Source organism: Eptatretus burgeri, chromosome 10 (assembly GCF_056783735.1).
Source record: "Eptatretus burgeri isolate ZD-2024b chromosome 10, Ebu_testis_v1, whole genome shotgun sequence".
NCBI lineage: Eukaryota > Metazoa > Chordata > Myxini > Myxiniformes > Myxinidae > Eptatretus > Eptatretus burgeri.
The window spans coordinates 86292120-86312119 of NC_140970.1; the positions used below are offsets into that span (position 1 = coordinate 86292120).

Here is a 20000-nt window from a genome sequence, read left to right on the forward strand (position 1 = left end):
AAGGCCGACAAAAACACCGCTCGGTTATCACTGTAGCACGGAACGGACCGCTTAAGCGGTTCGTGTCCGGAGTCGGCCTGTGGCGTGGTACGATCGCCCGGTCAACCATCCGCAACAGGTACTTAGGTAGATCGAATTTGGCGAGCAACCCTATCCTGCGCGGGTGGGCAATTGGCACGATCGTGGTGAGGTTAAACCCCCACCCGTGACTATATCCCGGCATTGTTCCGAGAGGGTCACGACAGAATTGTCCGTCCGGTGGGCGACGTGCCGCGATTCGAGTTACGTGGCCGTTCGCACGCCGGCGGGCACGAATTCGCAACAATATGTATGTGTATATATATGTATGTATATATATATATATATATATATATATATATATATATATATATATATATATATATATATATATATATGTATGTATATATATATATATATATATATTGTTACGAATTTGGAATTCGATCGCACTCAACATACAGGTTCCTTTCGCTCAGTTATGTCGATAAGTGCATGTTCCCCAGATAGCTCACCTTCCATTGTTTAATGGGCAGAAATTGATTAAATGCGCTGATTTATTCTAATAGTTAGGGAGCGATCACAACACAAAGGAAGACGACCCTCCCCCTCTTCTGCGAAGAGGAAGAAGAGCCCTCCCATCCTGAATCACGGGACGTAAACAACTCCCTCCCACCCGCGGTTGTGCGGGCGCGAAGGGATGAGTCACACCGGGAGCGGGGGAGGGGCGCAGGAGGATAAGGAAGAGATCTCTGTTATGGTTCGGGCTTGGCTTGTCAATAAACTTTTTGCTTCGGCTTGGCTCGGGTTCGGGTTTTGGGCTGGTTCAGTAAGCTTCTTGCTTCTGCTTGGCTCGGGTTAGGGAAAAGGCTTTTTTGAGAGGCTTTTTGAAGGCTTTTCAGCAGGCCTTCAGGTTCTGCTTGGCTCAGCTCGAGCTGCTGGTGGTTGCTTCTTGTTCTTTGTTCGTGTTGTGAGAGGCTTTGTTCATCGGAAGAGAGTTGAGCTGGTTGCTCGGCTCGGAGTTCTTGGTTCTCGCTTTGTTCATCGGAAGAGTTGCTTGTTGGCTGGTTGTTCATCGGAGGAGCTGGTCGGGTTGTCGTGGTTCCTCTTCGGCCTGGTGGTCGAGAAGTGTCAGCCTGGTTGAAGGGTGCTCGAGCTGGTTCGAGCCTGTTGCTCTGCTTCGTGGCCCAGTTCGGCTGGCTCTTCTTAGTTCGTGGAGCTCTTTGTTCTCTGCTTGGTTCCCTGCTCGTTGCGTCCCTTCCTCACATTGACTGCCATTGAGCGTTCGGAATGTTAGCTGGCTGTTTATAAGCCGATAAAACGTACATCTGGTCCGACGGGGCTTGGCGATATATAACCGCTCGGCAATCGCATACGGAACGAGCTGCTTAAGCGGCTCGTTTTCGTACAGGTCCCGTTGAGGAATAAACTCCCGGCATTTCTGTCCACACGAATAGTTAGGTATATCGATAATTTGGCGATTGACCCTGTCGCGCGTGGACAGAAGAGTTGGCTGGTTTATGGTGTTAAAAACACCCATAGCTGGATTTCGGCGTTGACCCGGAAGCTACGACTGGATTGCTCGTTCGGTGGGCGCGCGGCAGTCGTCCGCACGCCGAACGGGCGCGAATCTTCAACAATATGTATATATATATATATATATATATATATATATATATATATATATATATATATATATATATATATATATATATATACATACATACATACAGTAAGTCGTCGACTTACGACCGCGATCGGTTACGACCGACCAGTCGTAAATCGATTTGGTCGTAAGTCGGCCAACCTTTATTTTTACCTTTATTTATAGTGTATCGGCCTATGCAAAAATTACCGTTTGTATATTATACTGTGTTATGATATAATCATCATCTCTAAGTCGTATTTTATTAACATTTTCTTTGTTCATTATTGTTATAACCATGGTTATAAAAACCATTTTTAGTGTTACTGTATAACGTTTTTACGTCCGTCAGGTTTAAGTCAAACACTGCATACGACAGTACAATTGGTTTAATACTTGCAAAAACATACAAAAATACAAAAAATAGAAAACATTTTACAGTCGTTACAAAACGTACTAAATTAAAAAAATACAAAACATGTTATTGGTCACTCGTGCTTGGCTGTGGATCGTCGATGTTATCAGCTGTGGCAGCGCTCGAGGTAGCCGGAGGAGTTGTTTTTTCATAAACATGGTGAGCTTTGTCTGAATTGTTTGTTTGTTTTTCTCCTTGTAAATTTCACGATCTCCATTCACTCGAACATTATTGATTTGGAATCTTTTCTTGAATCTTTTGAACCAGCCAGTACTTGCTAAAAATTCTTGTCGTCTTCTCCGGCACACTCTTTCAAAGTCTGAAATAGACTTCTAGCCTTCGTCTGCACAGTAAAAAGGCTTAAAGCTGTCCGTTTTTGGATCTGATCTTCCATCCAAACATGCAGTAATTTCTCCATTTCGTGGATGGGCCCGGTCCGTTGTGTCATTATAACTGTCGATCGCATGGGTGCAGAACCTTTCACAGCTTCACGAATCCTTTCTTTATCTTTCAAAATCGTTGACACAGTAGACTGTGATAACTTAAGATCACGTGCGATCGCATTCGCTTTCTTTCCTCCTTCATACTGTTTGATCACCTGCATTTTTGTCTTGAGATCAATGGCCTTTCTTTCCTTCTTGGCAGGTTGAGGAGTAGACAAAGATAATTTCCTCTTGGTAGACATCTTCGGGATTTGAAGTAAAATTTTTAAGACAAATGGATACAGAAAACTGCGCTATACCGAGACCACGCTAAGGCCTAAGTTTGCCACGGCGGCCGTGGGGTCTCCAAAATCTAAGGCCACTAGCAATTATAGGGCGGCCGCAGTATTTCCATGGTCACACAATGTAGCAGTCACATATGTTTTTATTTTTCGGGGAGCCGCACGGGTATTTAGAAATTGAGGAGACCGAAAACGTGGGGGTGCCGTACGGTCTTTGATTTGATGTCGCACGGTGACCTTAGGGCGTTCCTGCAGCGGCCATAGAATTTTCAAGGTGCCCGCAAGGTGACCGCAGGGGGACCGCAAGGGGGCCCTAAGGCGAACATGCGGACAGACGGACGGTAACGAGTGGGTTCTTTTTTTTTACCAGTTCTTTTGTTTCGGCTTGTCAAATTGCTACGGCCAACGTAGAAATGAAAAAAGTTATAACTCCGCGCTATAATTCCACGGCGACCCCTACGGCCTGTAAAATATGGCCAAATGGCGTAGGGCCACCCTGAGGCCACCTCAAACTCTGCGGCCGCCGCACGTTTCTGTCAATTCAGAGGGCGTACGGCCGCCGTATCCTCGCCGTATAGCAAATGTGACTTAGGCCTAACACGTCAGCACTGGCAGGCGCTGGGGCGAAAACTGTTGTACACCCAGTTGGGCAACACTCGTGCTGCCAGACGTGGAGCAGTCATGGCCAGACATACAGTACATATCGTGGTCGCGGGCGTGGTCATAAAGTCGATCAGTCATAAGTCGCATAGGTAGTAAGTCAACGAATTACTATATATATATATATATATATATATATATATATATATATATATATATATATATATATATATATATATATATATATATATATATATATATCACACACACACACACACACACACACACACACACACACACACAAGTATTTAAAGGCCATTTTCCCCGCTAAAGCAGGGGTTAGCCTTGCGGGCCCCATGACAATCTTCTCCACTTTACCCTATTTTCTGCATCTCCCCTTCTTAATCCCCTTGCCCACATTTCCTCTTCCACCACATTTAGCCAAGTTTTTCTCGGTCTTCCCCGTCCTCTACTTCCGACTACACTCATTTCCAACACTCCTCTCACCCAGTCACTTTCATCCTTCCTCAACACATGACCCAACCATCTCAACCTGTTTCTCTTCACAACCTCCATCACAGACTCTATTCCCATCATCTTCCGCAAGTCATCATTTGTCTTCCTCTCTCTCAACGATACTCCACACATCCACCGAACCATTCGCATTTCCACCCTTTCCAGCCTTTGTTGCTGCTCCATGTTCAGTACCCATGTCTCACTCCCATAAATCATCGTACTCCTCACACATGTAGCATACACCTTTCCCTTCAGCTTCAACGACACTCCCCTCTTCGTCAGCACGCCACTCAGTTCCCGAAACTTCTTCCATGCACATCTCACTCTAGCAACCGTCGAAGAGTCTGATCCACCTTCTCCATTCAGCATGTCTCCGAGATAGCAAAATGTTTTCACCCCTTCCAGCTTCACACCATCTCCAAGATCCAACTCAACAATTCATTCATCTGCTGCTCCCTCGACGCACACCTTACACTTGAATGTAGCTGCCACACTGGTTAATGACCCTCTCACCCCACTACATTTTCGATGAACCCATTCAGCACACATTGTACACTGAATGGAGTTCACTCCGACACCCTTCCTGCACACAGCACACGGCCACTTCCCAGTCCTTTCCACCTCACCACATGCTTTACCACTTGCCATCACCTTCGTCTTTCTGATATTCACCTTCAAACCTTTTGCCTCCATACATTCCTTCCACTTGTTCATCTTCTCCTTCAGTCCATCCATACTCTCTGCAATCAACACCAGATCATCTGCATACAGCAGCTCCCACGGTATATATATGTATATGTATATATATATATATATATATATATATATATATATATATATATATATATATATATATATATATATATATATATATATATATATATATATATATATATATATATATATATATATATATATATACCTGGTGTTGGCGCAGTGGTTAGGGCAGTGGCTTGGGATCCAAAAGGTCCTGAGTTCAAGGCCCGTTGGGCCACTGAATTAATACACCAGGGGGTTGACTCAGCCTGTCATCCTTCCGAGGTCGGCGAAATGAGTACCAGTATACTGGGCTGGTGTATACCCCGGTTAAAATAGGTGTACCATATCACTGTGTCGTAAGAGGCGACCAGGATTGCGTCAGGAAGGGCATCCGGTGTAAAACATGTGCCAATTCACAATGCGGATCATACGGATGATCCGCTGTGGCGACCCCGAAAGGGAGCAGCCGAAAGAAGAAGAAGAAAAAGATATATATATATATATATATATATATATATATATATATATATATATATATATATATATATATATATATATATATATATATATATATATATTTATATACAGATATACATACACACACATACATATACAATGATTATAAATGATTACACATTGATGAAAAGTGCTGCTCACAGACAGACAGACAGGCAGACAAACGGATGATATCTACATCTTGACCTTAACCTGCATCTGGACCGATAACATACTGATTATTATTGCATATATATATATATATATATATATATATATATATATATATATATATATATATTTCCCAATTGCCAGGAGACTGCTTCAGTAGCACCAATACTCTGTGCAGTGTATGGTCCCAATGAAATGGTGTGTGTGTGTGTGTGCGCGTGTGTGCGTGCGTGCATGATCACATATGTATAATGACAATTCATGTGCATGTACAATCACAACCGTGCATGAATGTGGAAGTATAATCACGATTCATGTATGTGTGCATGTGTACGTACCACCACCACCGGTCGTCATCTCCACTTGAGAGTCTCTCAGACTGAATGGAGCCTTCTTAGTCCTAAAGCATCCATCTTCTTCCCAGCAACTTACCACGATTCATGTATAAAGCTGTCTCCTTATGCGTGGTCCGTTTATCCCTCTGTCCCCAAAGTGGTGACGATGTTGGTTGCACCCGGCTAGCATCCCATCTTTGGGACACCCCTGCCTGTTCGGACATGGCACCCCGCTTCCACCAGTCGTGTGTGTGTGTGTGTGTGTGTGTGTGTGTGTGTGTGTGTGTGTGTGTGTGCGCGCGCGCGCGCAAGCGCGCATGCGTGCGCGCGTGCGCGTGCCCAGGCCGTAGTGTTTTTATCATTTTGGCTTTTTTCATCAAATTTTCAGCAAACATTTTGACAATATGGAGAACTCTAATTCATGAATTTAATGTTCTTTTGTTTCCTGTTGTTTTCGTCACGTTTAGTTTGAGTACAAAGGTTTTTATTTTTTAAAGTTTTGATTGCTCCAGACATGAAATCATTTGTTATACAACCTTTACATAATTGTATCTAAGAATCACATTCACCCCTACCTTGTCAAACTTTGGACATTTGGATCAATGTCTGAATATGCCACAATCTGTCTCACTGGATCCTTCATAAAACATTATTGGTGTGAACAACAGTAATCTTTGTCCTTCCTCCTTCCAGGTTGTGGTGGTGGTGGTTCTTTTCTTATAGAACTGGGATTCAATTATAAATTAAGCCTACTATATAGATGAATTGTTACTGTGGAGCCGCTGTGCCACTGATGCAATGCCCCTGCACATTCAGGCAGGAATTTGAAATTTGTTCAGGGTGCCGGCGATAGTTCTTCTCTTAGCAATAAACACCGGAGGATCTTTAACGACCACTCACTAATGCTAACAGTGGGATTTCAAGTTTCACGTCCATCTGACGGATGGCACACACATAGATTCCTCCTTCTCCCTGCATTTGAAACACAAGGGTGACAGTTTTTATCTGGGTTGACATTTGAACCCAGGTTACAGCTCAAAGGCAAATGCACATACCTCGTGGCTATCCTGCCAATTTGATGCTCGGACTCGATCTTTGCTGTAATTATCACATCATGCTTTTCTGCAAGCCTTCGATAAAGAAGTTCACACGTGCAATCGGGATCGTTGAGAAAGCAAACTTGCGTACCCTGGAATTGACTGTGTTTGACAACTAGCATTGGAAAAATTATTGATGACAGCGACTGGCTAGCTGTTTAATGATCGCTCTGTAAGTGTGCGCAATTTGTTCAACCAGAAGACTGCGTGAGGTTAATGATAAGCCTTGCCCTTAATGTTATTTTGTATGCAACCTCCAGGCCTCCTGCGGAATGTGTACATCAGTCAGTTTCTGGGAGAAAATTTCGATGAGCCGGTGTATCGCTTCTCTTTGGACCCCATGGTGCCGTCACCCTGGCAGCAGTTACCTCCTGGCCGTGGTAATGTTCCTTACTTCAAGGTACAAAAATCATACCCTCACCTTCACATCTTGTTTTGTGAATGGTGAACGCGCTCCACTTTAAGCCTGAGATCACTGTCGAATAAAACAGCAAATTTATTATCTTGCCAAAACGAAATATTTGCAAGATATGTTAGTCAGCTTGTATGTTTTTTTTTTGTTTGTTTGTTTTTTGTTTGTTTGTTTTTTTTGTTTGTTTGTCTGTAATCACGTATAAAAAATTCTGCAGAGCACAGTTATCATTGGAAATTTTTGTAACTTCGCATATCAGAGGCCTAAAGAGGTCCCTTTCAGCGCACAATATTTTGAAGGTCAAGGTCACTTTGTCGCAAATCAGGGGAGTCGACGAAACCCTTATTTTTTGAGTAATTTTGATCGGATCGTCTTCAAACTTCATGGGAATATAGTTCATGGTCTGGCGCTCAGCTGATTAATTTTTGGTGGTGATTGGCCTTGACCTTCATATGTTTTTTTTTTTTTTGTCTGTAATCACGTATAAATCACTCTGCAGAGCACAGTTATCATTGGAAATTTTTGTAACTTCGCAAATCAGAGGACTATAGAGGTCTCTTTCAGCGCATACAATTTTGAAGGTCAAGGTCAAAGGTCAAGGTCACTTTGTTGCAAATCAGGGGAGTCGACGAAACCCTTATTTTTTGAGTAATTTTAATCGAATCGTCTCCAAACTTTATGGGAATGTAGTATATGGTCTGGCGCTCAGCTGATTAGTTTTTGGTAGCGATTGGCCTTGACCTTCATGATTAGCGCCTGAGGTCAAACATATTTGACCCCAAGGTCAAATTTTCAAGTTTTAGGAACCATATTGTGTAGCACCTCAAATTGAACACCTCGATGAGTGCTTTCTAGATATGTCAAGCTTGAGACATTATGACATCATTTGGTGACGTTATGAGGCAAGCACATATGTTTCATGGTTACTCTGTAGAACGATTCTCATCGGAATCTCTCGTAGGCAGATATTCCTCAAGGAGTCGCTCCTGGTGGATAGCAGCTCTGTTCACCTCAGTGTGACCTTAAAGAAGTCACACGTGGTCACCTTTTGGCAAGATACGGGTCACCCTGCGGGTGACATTGGTTTATTTTATTTTTTGGGTTTGTCTGTAATCACGTATCGATCACTCCGCAGAGCACAGTTATCATTGGAAATTTTTGTAACTTTGCATATCAGAGGCCTATAGAGGTCCCTTTCAGTGCATCAAATTTTCAAGGTCAAAGGTCAAAGTCACTTTGTCGCAAATCAGGGGAGTCGACGAAACTCTTATTTTTTGAGTAATTTTGATCGGATCGTCTTCAGACTTCATGGGAATATAGTTCATGGTCTCACGCTCAGCTGATTAATTTTTGGTGGCAATCGGCCTTCACCTTCATGGTTAGCGCTGGAGGTCGAAAGTTTTTGACCCCAAGGTCAAATTTTGAAATCTTAGATACCATATCGAGTAATATCTCATATGAAAGCGCTTGATAAGTGCTTTCCAGATCTGTCAAAAGTTTGATGCTATGATGTCATTTGATGATGTCATGACGAAAAAACGGAATTTTCATGAAAATTTTATTTCCTCAGTTCTCATCAAAATCTCTTGATATTTCATGTACAACGGTCCTGGAGAGATACCATTAACCGTACGAAAATATAAAGGTCAAGGTCAAAGGTCAAGGTCACAAAAAGGTCAAGCATCAAGGTCGACGAAACCCTTATTTTTTGAGTAACTTTAATCGAATAAATAAGTCACTCATGTTCACATTTTAGCAAGATACTGGTCACCCTGGGGGTGACATTGGTTTTTTTTATTTGGATGTCGAGTGAAGATATCCAATTTCACGATCAGAGAAGTTGATACATTACCTGCAGGTTGCACAATAGCTTTTTACGAGCTTAAAATCTCTTGAACATGTTTAATTCATAATACGGTATTTATGTTTCTTTGCACGATTGTTCGTTTTCTTGTTTGTTAAGCCCACCGCACACTGGGCGAGGCTCGACAACACACTGTAACAAGACCATCGGCGATGAAAGTTATACAATCTCGTTTTGTCATAGATTGCCGCACACCATGCGACTGTCGATGACATGATTGTTGGAAAACAAAATGTCGATGAAGAAGAAATACAGGCAGAGGATGAGAAAGGTGAAAGCTCTGAGCACTGCTGCTTTCGCACAAGTGCTTGTACTTCGCCGATGGCATGCCAGGAGAAAGAAGAGGTTATGGCTAAATCTCTGGTTGAAGAGAAGACTGGCTCAAAGAGCATTCAACAACTTGCTAGTGGCACTTGTTCTTGAAAATAAGGGAACTCATAGTTATACATGCTTGTAAATACTTGTTCCCTCTGGGAATGTGTGGCTGCATTCAGCTCACAGCTCACATTCCCTCTTCGTCTTCTTCAATCCTGGAAAGACTGGGCTTTTACAATGATGAAACAGACATGAATTTTTGTTCCAAGTAAAATGACTATCAGCTTTCCAACCACATAAATCAATTATTAGCTTTCCAATGGTACCATTTATATTATTCTATGGCAGCAGGAACAAGGTGTTCGGCAACACACTCTTTAATGAACGAATAGAGCATGTCAGTCTGTGGATAGAGCAAGGAAAAATGGAACATTCAGGGGCACCATATCAGCCGCAGAGAAAGTTGCAATAACTTTGCGTTTTTGGCTTGATGTAACACAGCATCGCAATTCAAACAATAATTCTCCCGCAGGATGTCCAACATCTGTGACTCCTTAGTGTCTCTCCCTGAATATTGTCCCAGAAGCGGAGTTGCACTTCACATCAATAACTCAATTTCTCACTGCCGTTGTACTGATCTGACAACTCACAACCTCCAGGAGTACCTTTGGCTGTGACTTCTCCTCCACTCCCACATATTGTTTGTCTGTGTGTTGTACCGTCCTCCAAACAGTGACAACTTCATATATATATATATATATATATATATATATATATATATATATATATATCTCTCTCTCTCTCTCTCTCTCTCTCTCTCTCTCTCTCTACGTGTCTCTCTCTCTCTCTCTCTCTCTCTCTCTCTCTCTCTCTCTCTCTCTCTCTCTCTCTCTCTCTCTCTCTCTCTCTCTCTCTCTCTCTCTCTCTTTCTCTCTTTCTCTCTTTCTCTCTTTCTCTCTTTCTCTCTTTCTCTCTTTCTCTCTTTCTCTCTTTCTCTCTTTCTCTCTTTCTCTCTTTCTCTCTTTCTCTCTTTCTCTCTTTCTCTCTTTCTCTCTTTCTCTCTTTCTCTCTTTCTCTCTTTCTCTCTTTCTCTCTTTCTCTCTTTCTCTCTTTCTCTCTTTCTCTCTTTCTCTCTTTCTCTCTTTCTCTCTTTCTCTCTTTCTCTCTTTCTCTCTTTCTCTCTTTCTCTCTTTCTCTCTTTCTCTCTTTCTCTCTTTCTCTCTTTCTCTCTTTCTCTCTTTCTCTCTTTCTCTCTTTCTCTCTTTCTCTCTTTCTCTCTTTCTCTCTTTCTCTCTTTCTCTCTTTCTCTCTTTCTCTCTTTCTCTCTTTCTCTCTTTCTCTCTTTCTCTCTCTCTTTTTCTCCTTTCACATTCTCTCATTCTCTCTTTCTCTCTTTCTCTCTTTCTCTCTTTCTCTCTTTCTCTCTATCTATTTATCTTTGTTCTTTATGCCTGGTGTTGGCTTAGTGGTTAGGGTGGCAGCTTGGGATCCCAGGGTCCTGAGTTCAAACCCCGTTGGCTGCTGAATTAACACCAGGGGGTTGACTCAGCCTGTCATCCATCTGAGGTCGGCGAAGTGAGTACCAGTGTACTGGTCCCGGTGTATGCCCCGGTTAGAATAGGTGTACCATATCCCTGTGTGTCGTAAGAGGCGACCAGGGTTGGCGTCAGGAAGGGCATCCGGCCATATAAACATTGCCTCAAGAAAAAGCCTAACCCGTGCACAGCAGGGAAAAATGGCTGTAAAAACGGCCATTTTATTTATTTTATCTATCTTTGTTCTTTATGCACGGCCACATCTTTTAAGTTACAAACTACAAACTCAGAGTACAAATACAACTTTGTGTGGGGGGTAACATCAGCTATGTGGTCGTGGCTTCATGAAGGGATGTGGGGGCGGGGGGGATGATGAGGGGGGTGTAAATTTTCTATGCAAATGTGTACAGTGTTGCACCACCTGGTGGTGGTTACAGAGGGTATTACAATTTCCTTTTTTCACCTGGGCAATACCGAGGTTAAAGCACTTTCCCCACAGGTAAATTTGTCCCTCTACTCCACTTTATCTTGGCCCTCAACTCCACTGTTGGTGTCTCCCCCTACCCCCCCCCCCCACGCTTCTCTCTCTCTCTCTCTCTCTCTCTCTCTCTCTCTCTCTCTCTCTCTCTCTCTCTCTCTCTCTCTCTCTCTCTCTCTGCTGTTCCTTTTGTATCCTGTTATGTCCTGATCTATTCAGTGTACTAGCTCTTCCATGAGCCTCGACATTGTATACTAAAAAGATCTAATGCTACTTTTTATATTAGAAAAAAAAAGTCGATTGAGGTTTATGAAAGAGCACGTTCTCAATGTTTTGCGTCACTTAGTCTTCCTGATCGAAGAAAATTATGTCCAGGGTTGTTTTTCACCATGTACATTTAACTAAGTTTGAGACAAATTGAGTGATTGCCACTATTTTATCTAATAACTGTACAATAAAAAAATTTCAAAAAATTTTGACTTTCTGAAGGGGATTGGGATCTATTTTTGTCCTTTCAACCATTCCCATCTTATTTCCACATCTACATTCAGGAAGGTGTATCCAAAGTTGATCATATGAAAAAAAAAACGTGCAGGAAGAAGCAGTTGGCCACATCTGATCCACACTTCATTTTACATTATTGCATTATATTGACAGTCTTCCATGAGCCTTGACAAAATAAATGGGTTAGAGACCAAAAAACATTTGGGACATCTTGAAAACAATCAAACTTGAGAAATATAAGTGGGCAGTGCACATCAGCAGAAGAGCAGATAATAGATGAACGACAGCTGTGACTGTAGTTACACCAATGAAAAGTAGCAGTCGTCAAGGAAGAGAATTGCCCAAACAGTGCAGAGATCAGCTTCATAAACACTGTGGGACAGTAAACTGGAATGAGAAGACTTGGTACCGCAACATTTGGCATGCCGAGGCTTTCGTCCATCAGTGGACTGACAACGGTTACTCTGATGATGATGAGCCTTGACGTCTAAATAATCTCCTTTTATCTTTCCTCTGCAGCCTCAATTATTTATATAAGTGAACTCAAAATAAAGCTTATTGATTGATACTTGTCGTATGTAATCTCTGCAAGATTTCTTTTACTTCCATCTCATTTAGAAGAGAAAAAAAAGTTATTCCAAAATCTTAACACCAAAGCAAACTGTGTGTTCTTGATTCATTTTGTCAACATTTAGCTGGTTGAGAAGGAAAGGGTTACAACCATAAGGGGATAAACTGCAGACAAACAATTCGCTTTCTCTGCAGCAAATGCTATATCCGAGAATGTCTTCACTCTCGCATCTTTCCTAGCGTACAATCCCTCTTGCCACTTCATTATCTTGTCCTTTCTCCATTCCCTAGTTCTCTCGAAGTTACTGCTTTCCCCAACCATTGCACTGTGCCCTCTCCCTCATAGAATTAATGTCACACTCCCCCCAGGCAGCCTGTTTGACCCTGTTTCAGCCTCATCATATGCATTTTTTTTTTACCCTCAAGCTTAGTCCCCCTTGCTCCTTTTTTGCACCCTTTGTCTCGTTGAAAGCCTTTTATCCCATAAATGCTGTTTTCATCAGTTTACGAGCCCGTCAATCAGTCATGCCCTCAAAACTACAGGTCCCCTTGATGTCATTGACTGATTTTGTAAGCAATTCATGATTACAATGTTTTCCCTATTTTGGGTTTTTTTGTGTGTTTTGAGTGAGATTATTTTTACTTGTTACCTCTGCCACCGAAGGTGAAGGAGGTTGTGTTTTCACCCCTTTGTCTGTTTGTCTGTTTGTCTGTGTACAGGATATCTCAAAAAGTTGTGAACGGATCCGGATGAAATTTTATGGACAGTTGGTGTGACAAGGACGAACTGATTAGATTTTAGTGAAGATCCGGATCCGGATCCGACGACTCCAATTTTTAAAGCGATTCTTCACCATTGAAAGGGCCAAAAACGATGTATAGCATGATATCTCAAAAGGTTGTGGATGGATTTGGACAAAACTTGGTGGACATGTTGGGTGTGTGACAAGGGAGAATTGTTTCAAATTTGGTGAAGATCCAAATCTGGATCCGGAAAAGAGAATTATTTAATTTTTTAAGTGATTCTTCACCACTGAGAGATAGGGCTAAAAAAGATATAGTACTGTATGGATAGCATGATATTTCAAAAATGTATTGGGCTCGATATGTTCTCGTGGAACAGGCATTACGTAGTGGAGGTATACGCCCTACCGAGTGCCCTTCTCGTTAATCCTGTTTTGTGCTGTAAGTGGTGAACATTATTTTGATTCGTCTTGTTTTATAATCACTTGAATGTAAGACTATGTTTGTGTATTGAACAAAGTTTGTAGTCATGATGATATTTATTGCTATTTCTGAATTTCTGACCGTAAACAATACTCATCATCTTGTGACTATCACAAAGTGTGAATTCTATATTTTATTACTAATTTAATTGGTGGGTGTATAACGACGGAGCCTTTGTCCATTTTTGTTTTTGTTTTTTCACCAAGTCGAAGATCATGGAAAGCAAGAACACTGAATGGATCAGGATGCAACAGAACAAAAGGACCAGTTGAAAAAAAGGGGGAAACACCAACAGCCAAGTTGAAGGAGAAAATAGAGGGAGATTTGGACAGGTAAAGGATGTGAGGACTCATGGGATGGACAAGATGGATACAGAAGCAAACCCTCAAGAAGGAACGACTGGAAATTTGGAAGGAGGTGGGCTTGGGGGTAGTTGGGTGGGAGATTAAAGGGGTGGAAAAGGTCATGGTTTTGGATTGGGGATGATCTGTTATGATGGTAACAGCTGTCTTGAAGACGTGGAGGGAAAATGAGATTGAAGAAAATGTGGAAGTGAGTTCCACAGGTGGGAGAAAAGAGGAACGAATGGGTGGAGGTGAGGAGTGATTCTAGATTTTGGGCGTTTAACCAGACGGGGATTCATGGTGGACCATGTGCACCCTGCAGAAACCTGGAGGCGTTGGGGAACAAAGCACAGAAAGAGCAGAGGGTGCAAGAAAATAAATGAGGTGATAGAAGACAGAAAGACCACTGACCTGTCTCTGATGGGAAAGTGATAGTCCCTTCATCGCAGGAGATTCAAATAGTCTTCAAGGCCTTGGTTTTCATGATGTCTTGCTTAGAAAAGTGTAAGGCAGTAGTGCCAGACCAGAGGGAAGAGCAGTGCTCCATAATGCTTTGGATGAAGATCTTGTGGGTTGACAGGAGTTCAGGTGTGCCAAAGAAGGACTTCATATGATGCAGGATGCCCAGTCGATGACTGGCTTTGGAGGCCAACTTCGAAATCATGGCTGATCATGAGTCCCAGGAGTTTGAATGACAAAACTTACAAGCCTTCCCATCTACTTTCTTAACAATCACGAGGATTGTTCAGAAAGTAGTTGAAAGGAGTGGGAGGTGGGTTGCCAGACAGTCCTTTCCGAGAGCGAGAGAGAGAGAGAGAGAGAGAGAGAGAGAGAGAGAGAGAGAGAGAGAGAGAGAGAGAGAGAGAGAGAGAGAGAGAGAGAGAGAGAGAGAGAGAGAGAGAGAGAGAGAGAGAGAGAGAGAGAGAGAGAGAGAGAGAGAGAGAGAGAGAGAGAGAGAGAGAGAGAGAGAGAGAGATTGTCATGATTAAAAGACATTCCAAGTGTTTGACCAGCTTGTGATTTTTTTTTTCAAGGTCTGAACAGAGGGAAGAGATGGCTGCCTGCCTGTCTGAAGGATGAGGGATGTCATGGCAGAGGGTGGAGTCATCAGCAAATATAAAGGGGATCATTGATGAAGCTCACTGCCTTAGGTGGTCCAGACTTGACATGGAGAAGGGATGAAAACATTCTGGTGAGAGCCACACATTTCCTCGGAGAGTGGGGGAAGTCACTAATTCAGGTGTGGAGTTGGTCTTGGCTGCCATAGGTAGAGAGTTTGGAGAGCAAGGCAGGATGCCAGACTGTATAGAAAGTTTGAGATATGTCTGCAACGACAGCCCTGATCTCATTTCTGACATTGAGGGCCTCCATCCATTGTTGGGAGAGTAGAAGCAGCATGTCCAAGGTGGAGTGACCAGGTCTGAATCTGAGTTGATGATCTGAGATGAGGTTGTTGGAGAAATAGAATGATTTTATATCGACTGCGATGATGGATTACATGACCTTGCTGATAATTATCGGAAGTAAGATAATTGGTCCGTAGTGAAGAGAATATATGTTAGCACCTTTTTATGTAATGCTGTGATGTTATTCTGTTGTTTTTATTGTACATTCTGTTCTTGTTTTGGGGGTAATGATAATTTTTACATAAAGGGGCTGTCACACCTTGACGTTTTAGCTAGCGTATGGCAAGGTATCAAAATGTATGTAAAACGCTGGTGTACGCTGAACTATTGATGTTTTTTTTTAAGTTTTGGGCATATAATAACGTGTTGGACGTATGCATAACGTATTAGTAACGTACACAGAACGTTTCAATCACATAAAGATAACTTATACCAACGAATGCTGAACGTGTTGTCAGCGTTCACAACCTATGTCCAACGATAGTCTAACTTATGCATAGCGTGGCAGCGTATCACCGACGATCACGTGGCGTAGGCTATTAATAGGCTGCGGCTCGACGATTCAAATCATAACCGCACTAGACATCGAAGTGTGAAGCCGCTGTCACACCTTGACGTTTTAGCCAGCGTATGCCGACATATGAAAAATTTGCCGAACCAAGCTGGCACACGTCAAATACGTTATGGGTAAGTTTTGTATACGTTAAGAGCATGCTGGCATACGTCGTAGTATGCTGAGTACGTCGACAAATTTTCAGCATGTTGAAAATTTCTCGAAGTATTCGGCGTATGACACACGTTCCGCATACGCTGGCCATAAGTTGTAGGCACGTTACGCGATCGTTGACACACGTCGACACACGTTACTTGTAAGTTATTCATAAGTCGAAACACGTCAAGTTAATGGTTAGCGTCAATGTTCGAGACTCCCTGGTTTTTTTTTTTGTTTGTTTGTTTTTTCTTCTGTATGACGGTGATGTTCACACTTCGATTTCTTGTGCGGTTATGATTTAAATCGTTGAGCAGCAGCCTATTAATTATATTATATTATAACCGCACTAGAAATCGAAGTGTCAACATCATCGTCATACCGAAGAAAAAAAAAAAAACCAGGGAGTCTGGAACATTGACGCTAACCATTACCTTGACGTGTTTCGACTTATGAGTACCTTACAAGTAACGTGTGTCGATGTGTGTCACCGATCGTGTAACGTGCCTTCAACACGTTACTCATAGGTTAGAAATAAGTTTCGGGTACGCTAAACATTACCTCGACGTGTTTCGACTTATGAGTACCTTACAAGTAACGTGTGTCGACGTGTGTCAACGATCGCGTAACGTGCCTACAACTTATGGCCAGCTTATGCGAAACGTGTTAGTCATACACTGGCATACGTCGAAAAATTTCAAGCATGGAAAATTTGTCTAACAGCTCAGCATACTATGACGTAGACAGCATACTATGACGTATGCCAGCGTGCTCTTAACATATACAAACTTACCCATAACGTATTCGACGTGTGCCAGCGTACTACGACGTATGCCAGCGTACTACGCCGTATGCCAGCATGCTCTTAACGTATACAAACTTACCCATAACGTATTCGACGTGTGCCAGCATACTACGACGTATGCCAGCATACTACAACGTATGCCAGCATGCTCTTAACGTATACAAACTTACCCATAACGTATTCGACGTGTGCCAGCGTACTACGACGTATGCCAGCATGCTCTTAACGTATACAAACTTACCCATAACATATTCGACGCATGCCAGCATACTACAACGTATGCCAGCGTACTACGACGTATGCCAGCATACTACGACGTATGCCAACATACTACGACATATGCCAGCATGCTCTTAACGTATACAAACTTACCCATAACGTATTTGACATGTGCCAGCGTACTACGACATATGCCAGCATGCTCTTAACGTATACAAACTTACCCATAACATATTCGACGCATGCCAGCATACTACGACGTATTCCAGCGTACTACGACGTATGCCAGCATACTACGACGTATGCCAGCGTACTACGACGTATGCCAGCATACTGCGATGCATGCCAGCATACTACGACGTATGCCAGTGTACTACGACGTATGCCAGCGTGCTCTTAACGTATACAAACTTACCCATAACATATTCGACGCATGCCAGCGTACTACGACGTATGCCAGCATACTACGACATATGCCAGTGTACTACGACGTATGCCAGCGTGCTCTTAATGTGTACAAACTTACCCATAACGTATTCGACGTGTGCCAGCGTTTTTGCCAAATTTTTCATACGTCAGGCATACGCTGGCTAAATCGTCAAGGTGTGACAGGGCCTTAATGTTCCTTTCCCTCATGTTCATCATTGTGCATGAAACTGAGAAATGAAACTTACATGCTGAAGCAATAACTTGGAGGTAAGAAATGCAATAACTGTTTGTAACATTATGAGGATTGGAATCACATTTGATAGATCATCTTATGTTAGGTAAATTTTAGTAATACTCTATTGCAGTTCATGGTTTTTACATCGTGATGCAGACACGCGTAATTGTAAAATACGTGTATCGTATTGCTGTTTGGACTTTTTTCACTTTTCTCATTATTTTGTTTTCTTTCTTACTACCTACCCGTGTAATACACGTCTCTTTCTATGATGTAATGTCACCGGTGGTTGGAAAACAAACGAAAGTTGATAACACCTGATTATCGGATCTTCTTTTGATGAACGAAGCAGTATAACAAAGTGCATTATCTCACTATGACTATGCAGCACCTGTATACTAATTTGCATTATATCTTGGAGGTCACTATGGTCAACACGAATGCAATGCACTTTACACAGCTCTTACGTGGAGGTGTAAGAGGGTGCGGGTGTGATTAATTTGTGTTGATTTAATGTGCATTGATTATACAGGGTGTTGCAAAAAGACCCGGACAACTTTGGTTGCTAATATATTTAGAACCACAAATGATACAATGATACCCTTTGGTTTATATGACACGGAAACTCATAATGTTTTGTGCTTCAATATGAGCTCCGTTTGTCACGTGCAGGACATCAGGGTGGTACAAGAGTTCTTGCCATGTTTGTCTCAGCATGTTTGTGTCCACCAGTGCACATGCAGCTGTGATCCGAGAACGAAGATCCTGCAGGTTTGCCAACTTGGTGTTGTCGACAACATCTTTGACAAACTGCCACAGAAAAAACATCAAGGGGGATTGTGTTTGGTGATCATTCGGGCCAGGCGGTTGAACCGGCTCGGCCAATCCAGTGACTTGGAAACTTTTCATTCAGGACGTCTCGAATGACAAAGACCCAACAAGGGGAGCGCCGTCCTGTTGAAAATGATATCCGGTTCCAGGTCTTCAATCTGTTGGAACGCAAATCCTTCAAACATGTTCATGTAAATTGTTGAGGTCATTTTATCCTCCACCAAAGAAAAACAAACGTACCAAGTGGTCATGGAGAAGGCCACACCACACCTTCACCTTTGGACTGTCGCATATATATTCAATGACCACATGGGGATTTTCAGAGCTGCAGATCCTCACATTGTGCCAGTTTATTCCCCGATTCATGAAAGCAAGCTTTGTCTGTGAACATAACCTTTTTTCAAGTAATCTTCATCATCCTTTGTGCGATGGACCCACACGCAAGGCGTTTGCCTTGAAAATGCTGAGTCACTTGGTTTGAGTTCCTGCAGAATCTGCACCTTAGAAGCATAGAGCTTCAGCCTTTTATCCAAAATCCTGTGTACAATGCTGGTTGGTAGTCCCAGTTCTCTGGATGCATGTCAAATTTCTTTTCTGGGACTTTGTTGAAATGATTCACACACTCGTTCAACGTCTGCTGCACTTGCGCTTGGTCGATCAGTACTTTTCTGTTTCTGACAACTTCCAGTCTCCTTAAACCTCTTGTACCAATCTCTGATATTAGTCTGTGATGGCGGATTCCTTCCATACCTTGTACGAAAATTATGCTGAACTTGCGTGTCGGATCTCGTCTTGATGAACCATTCGACACACTGATCTTACTCCTGTGGGGTCACCATTATCTTTTACATTAAACTACCACACCTGAAAAGAAAGAAAACTTTATGAGTTTCTGTATCATATAAAATAAAGGGTATCGTTGTACCATTTGTGGTTCTAAATATATTAACAACCGAAGTTGTCCAGGTCGTTTTGGAACACCCTGTACTATATTACAAAAAGGTATTGACAGGATATTTGATTTGCTACTGTTTATTTGATTTCTCAGGATCTTAAGATCTTAAGCCAGTCACCTTAAGCATGAAGCCATCAACAGGTTAAAGGTGGACTGGTACCCTACTGTTTAGGCTCCTGAATTTGAGCTTCTGTGTTATCGTTGAAATAATACCAGGTGGGTTGACAGCCTGTCATCCTTCCGAGGTCGGCAAAATGAGTACCAGCTGACTGGTAACAGGGGGCTATGCGTCAGTGACAAAGGTGTGTTTACAGAAAATCATGCAACCAGCAGCAACAGGCTGCACACGATAGTGAGCGAGGTTAAGTCAGTAACTCTGCCCACTGC

General features: G+C 42.4%; 1 protein-coding gene across 7 annotated transcripts in view; it reads left to right on the forward strand.

The window, feature by feature from the left end:
- DISP3 (dispatched RND transporter family member 3) overlaps nucleotides 1-20000 on the forward strand; it is a 529314-nt gene that overhangs the window by 411471 nt on the left and 97843 nt on the right. For all 7 annotated transcript variants that reach the window (XM_085899158.1, XM_085899165.1, XM_085899159.1 and 4 more), the window contains one exon: nucleotides 7036-7175. In XM_085899158.1, the coding sequence (XP_085755284.1) occupies nucleotides 7036-7175 (140 nt within the window). The remainder of the gene's footprint in view (nucleotides 1-7035; nucleotides 7176-20000) is intronic.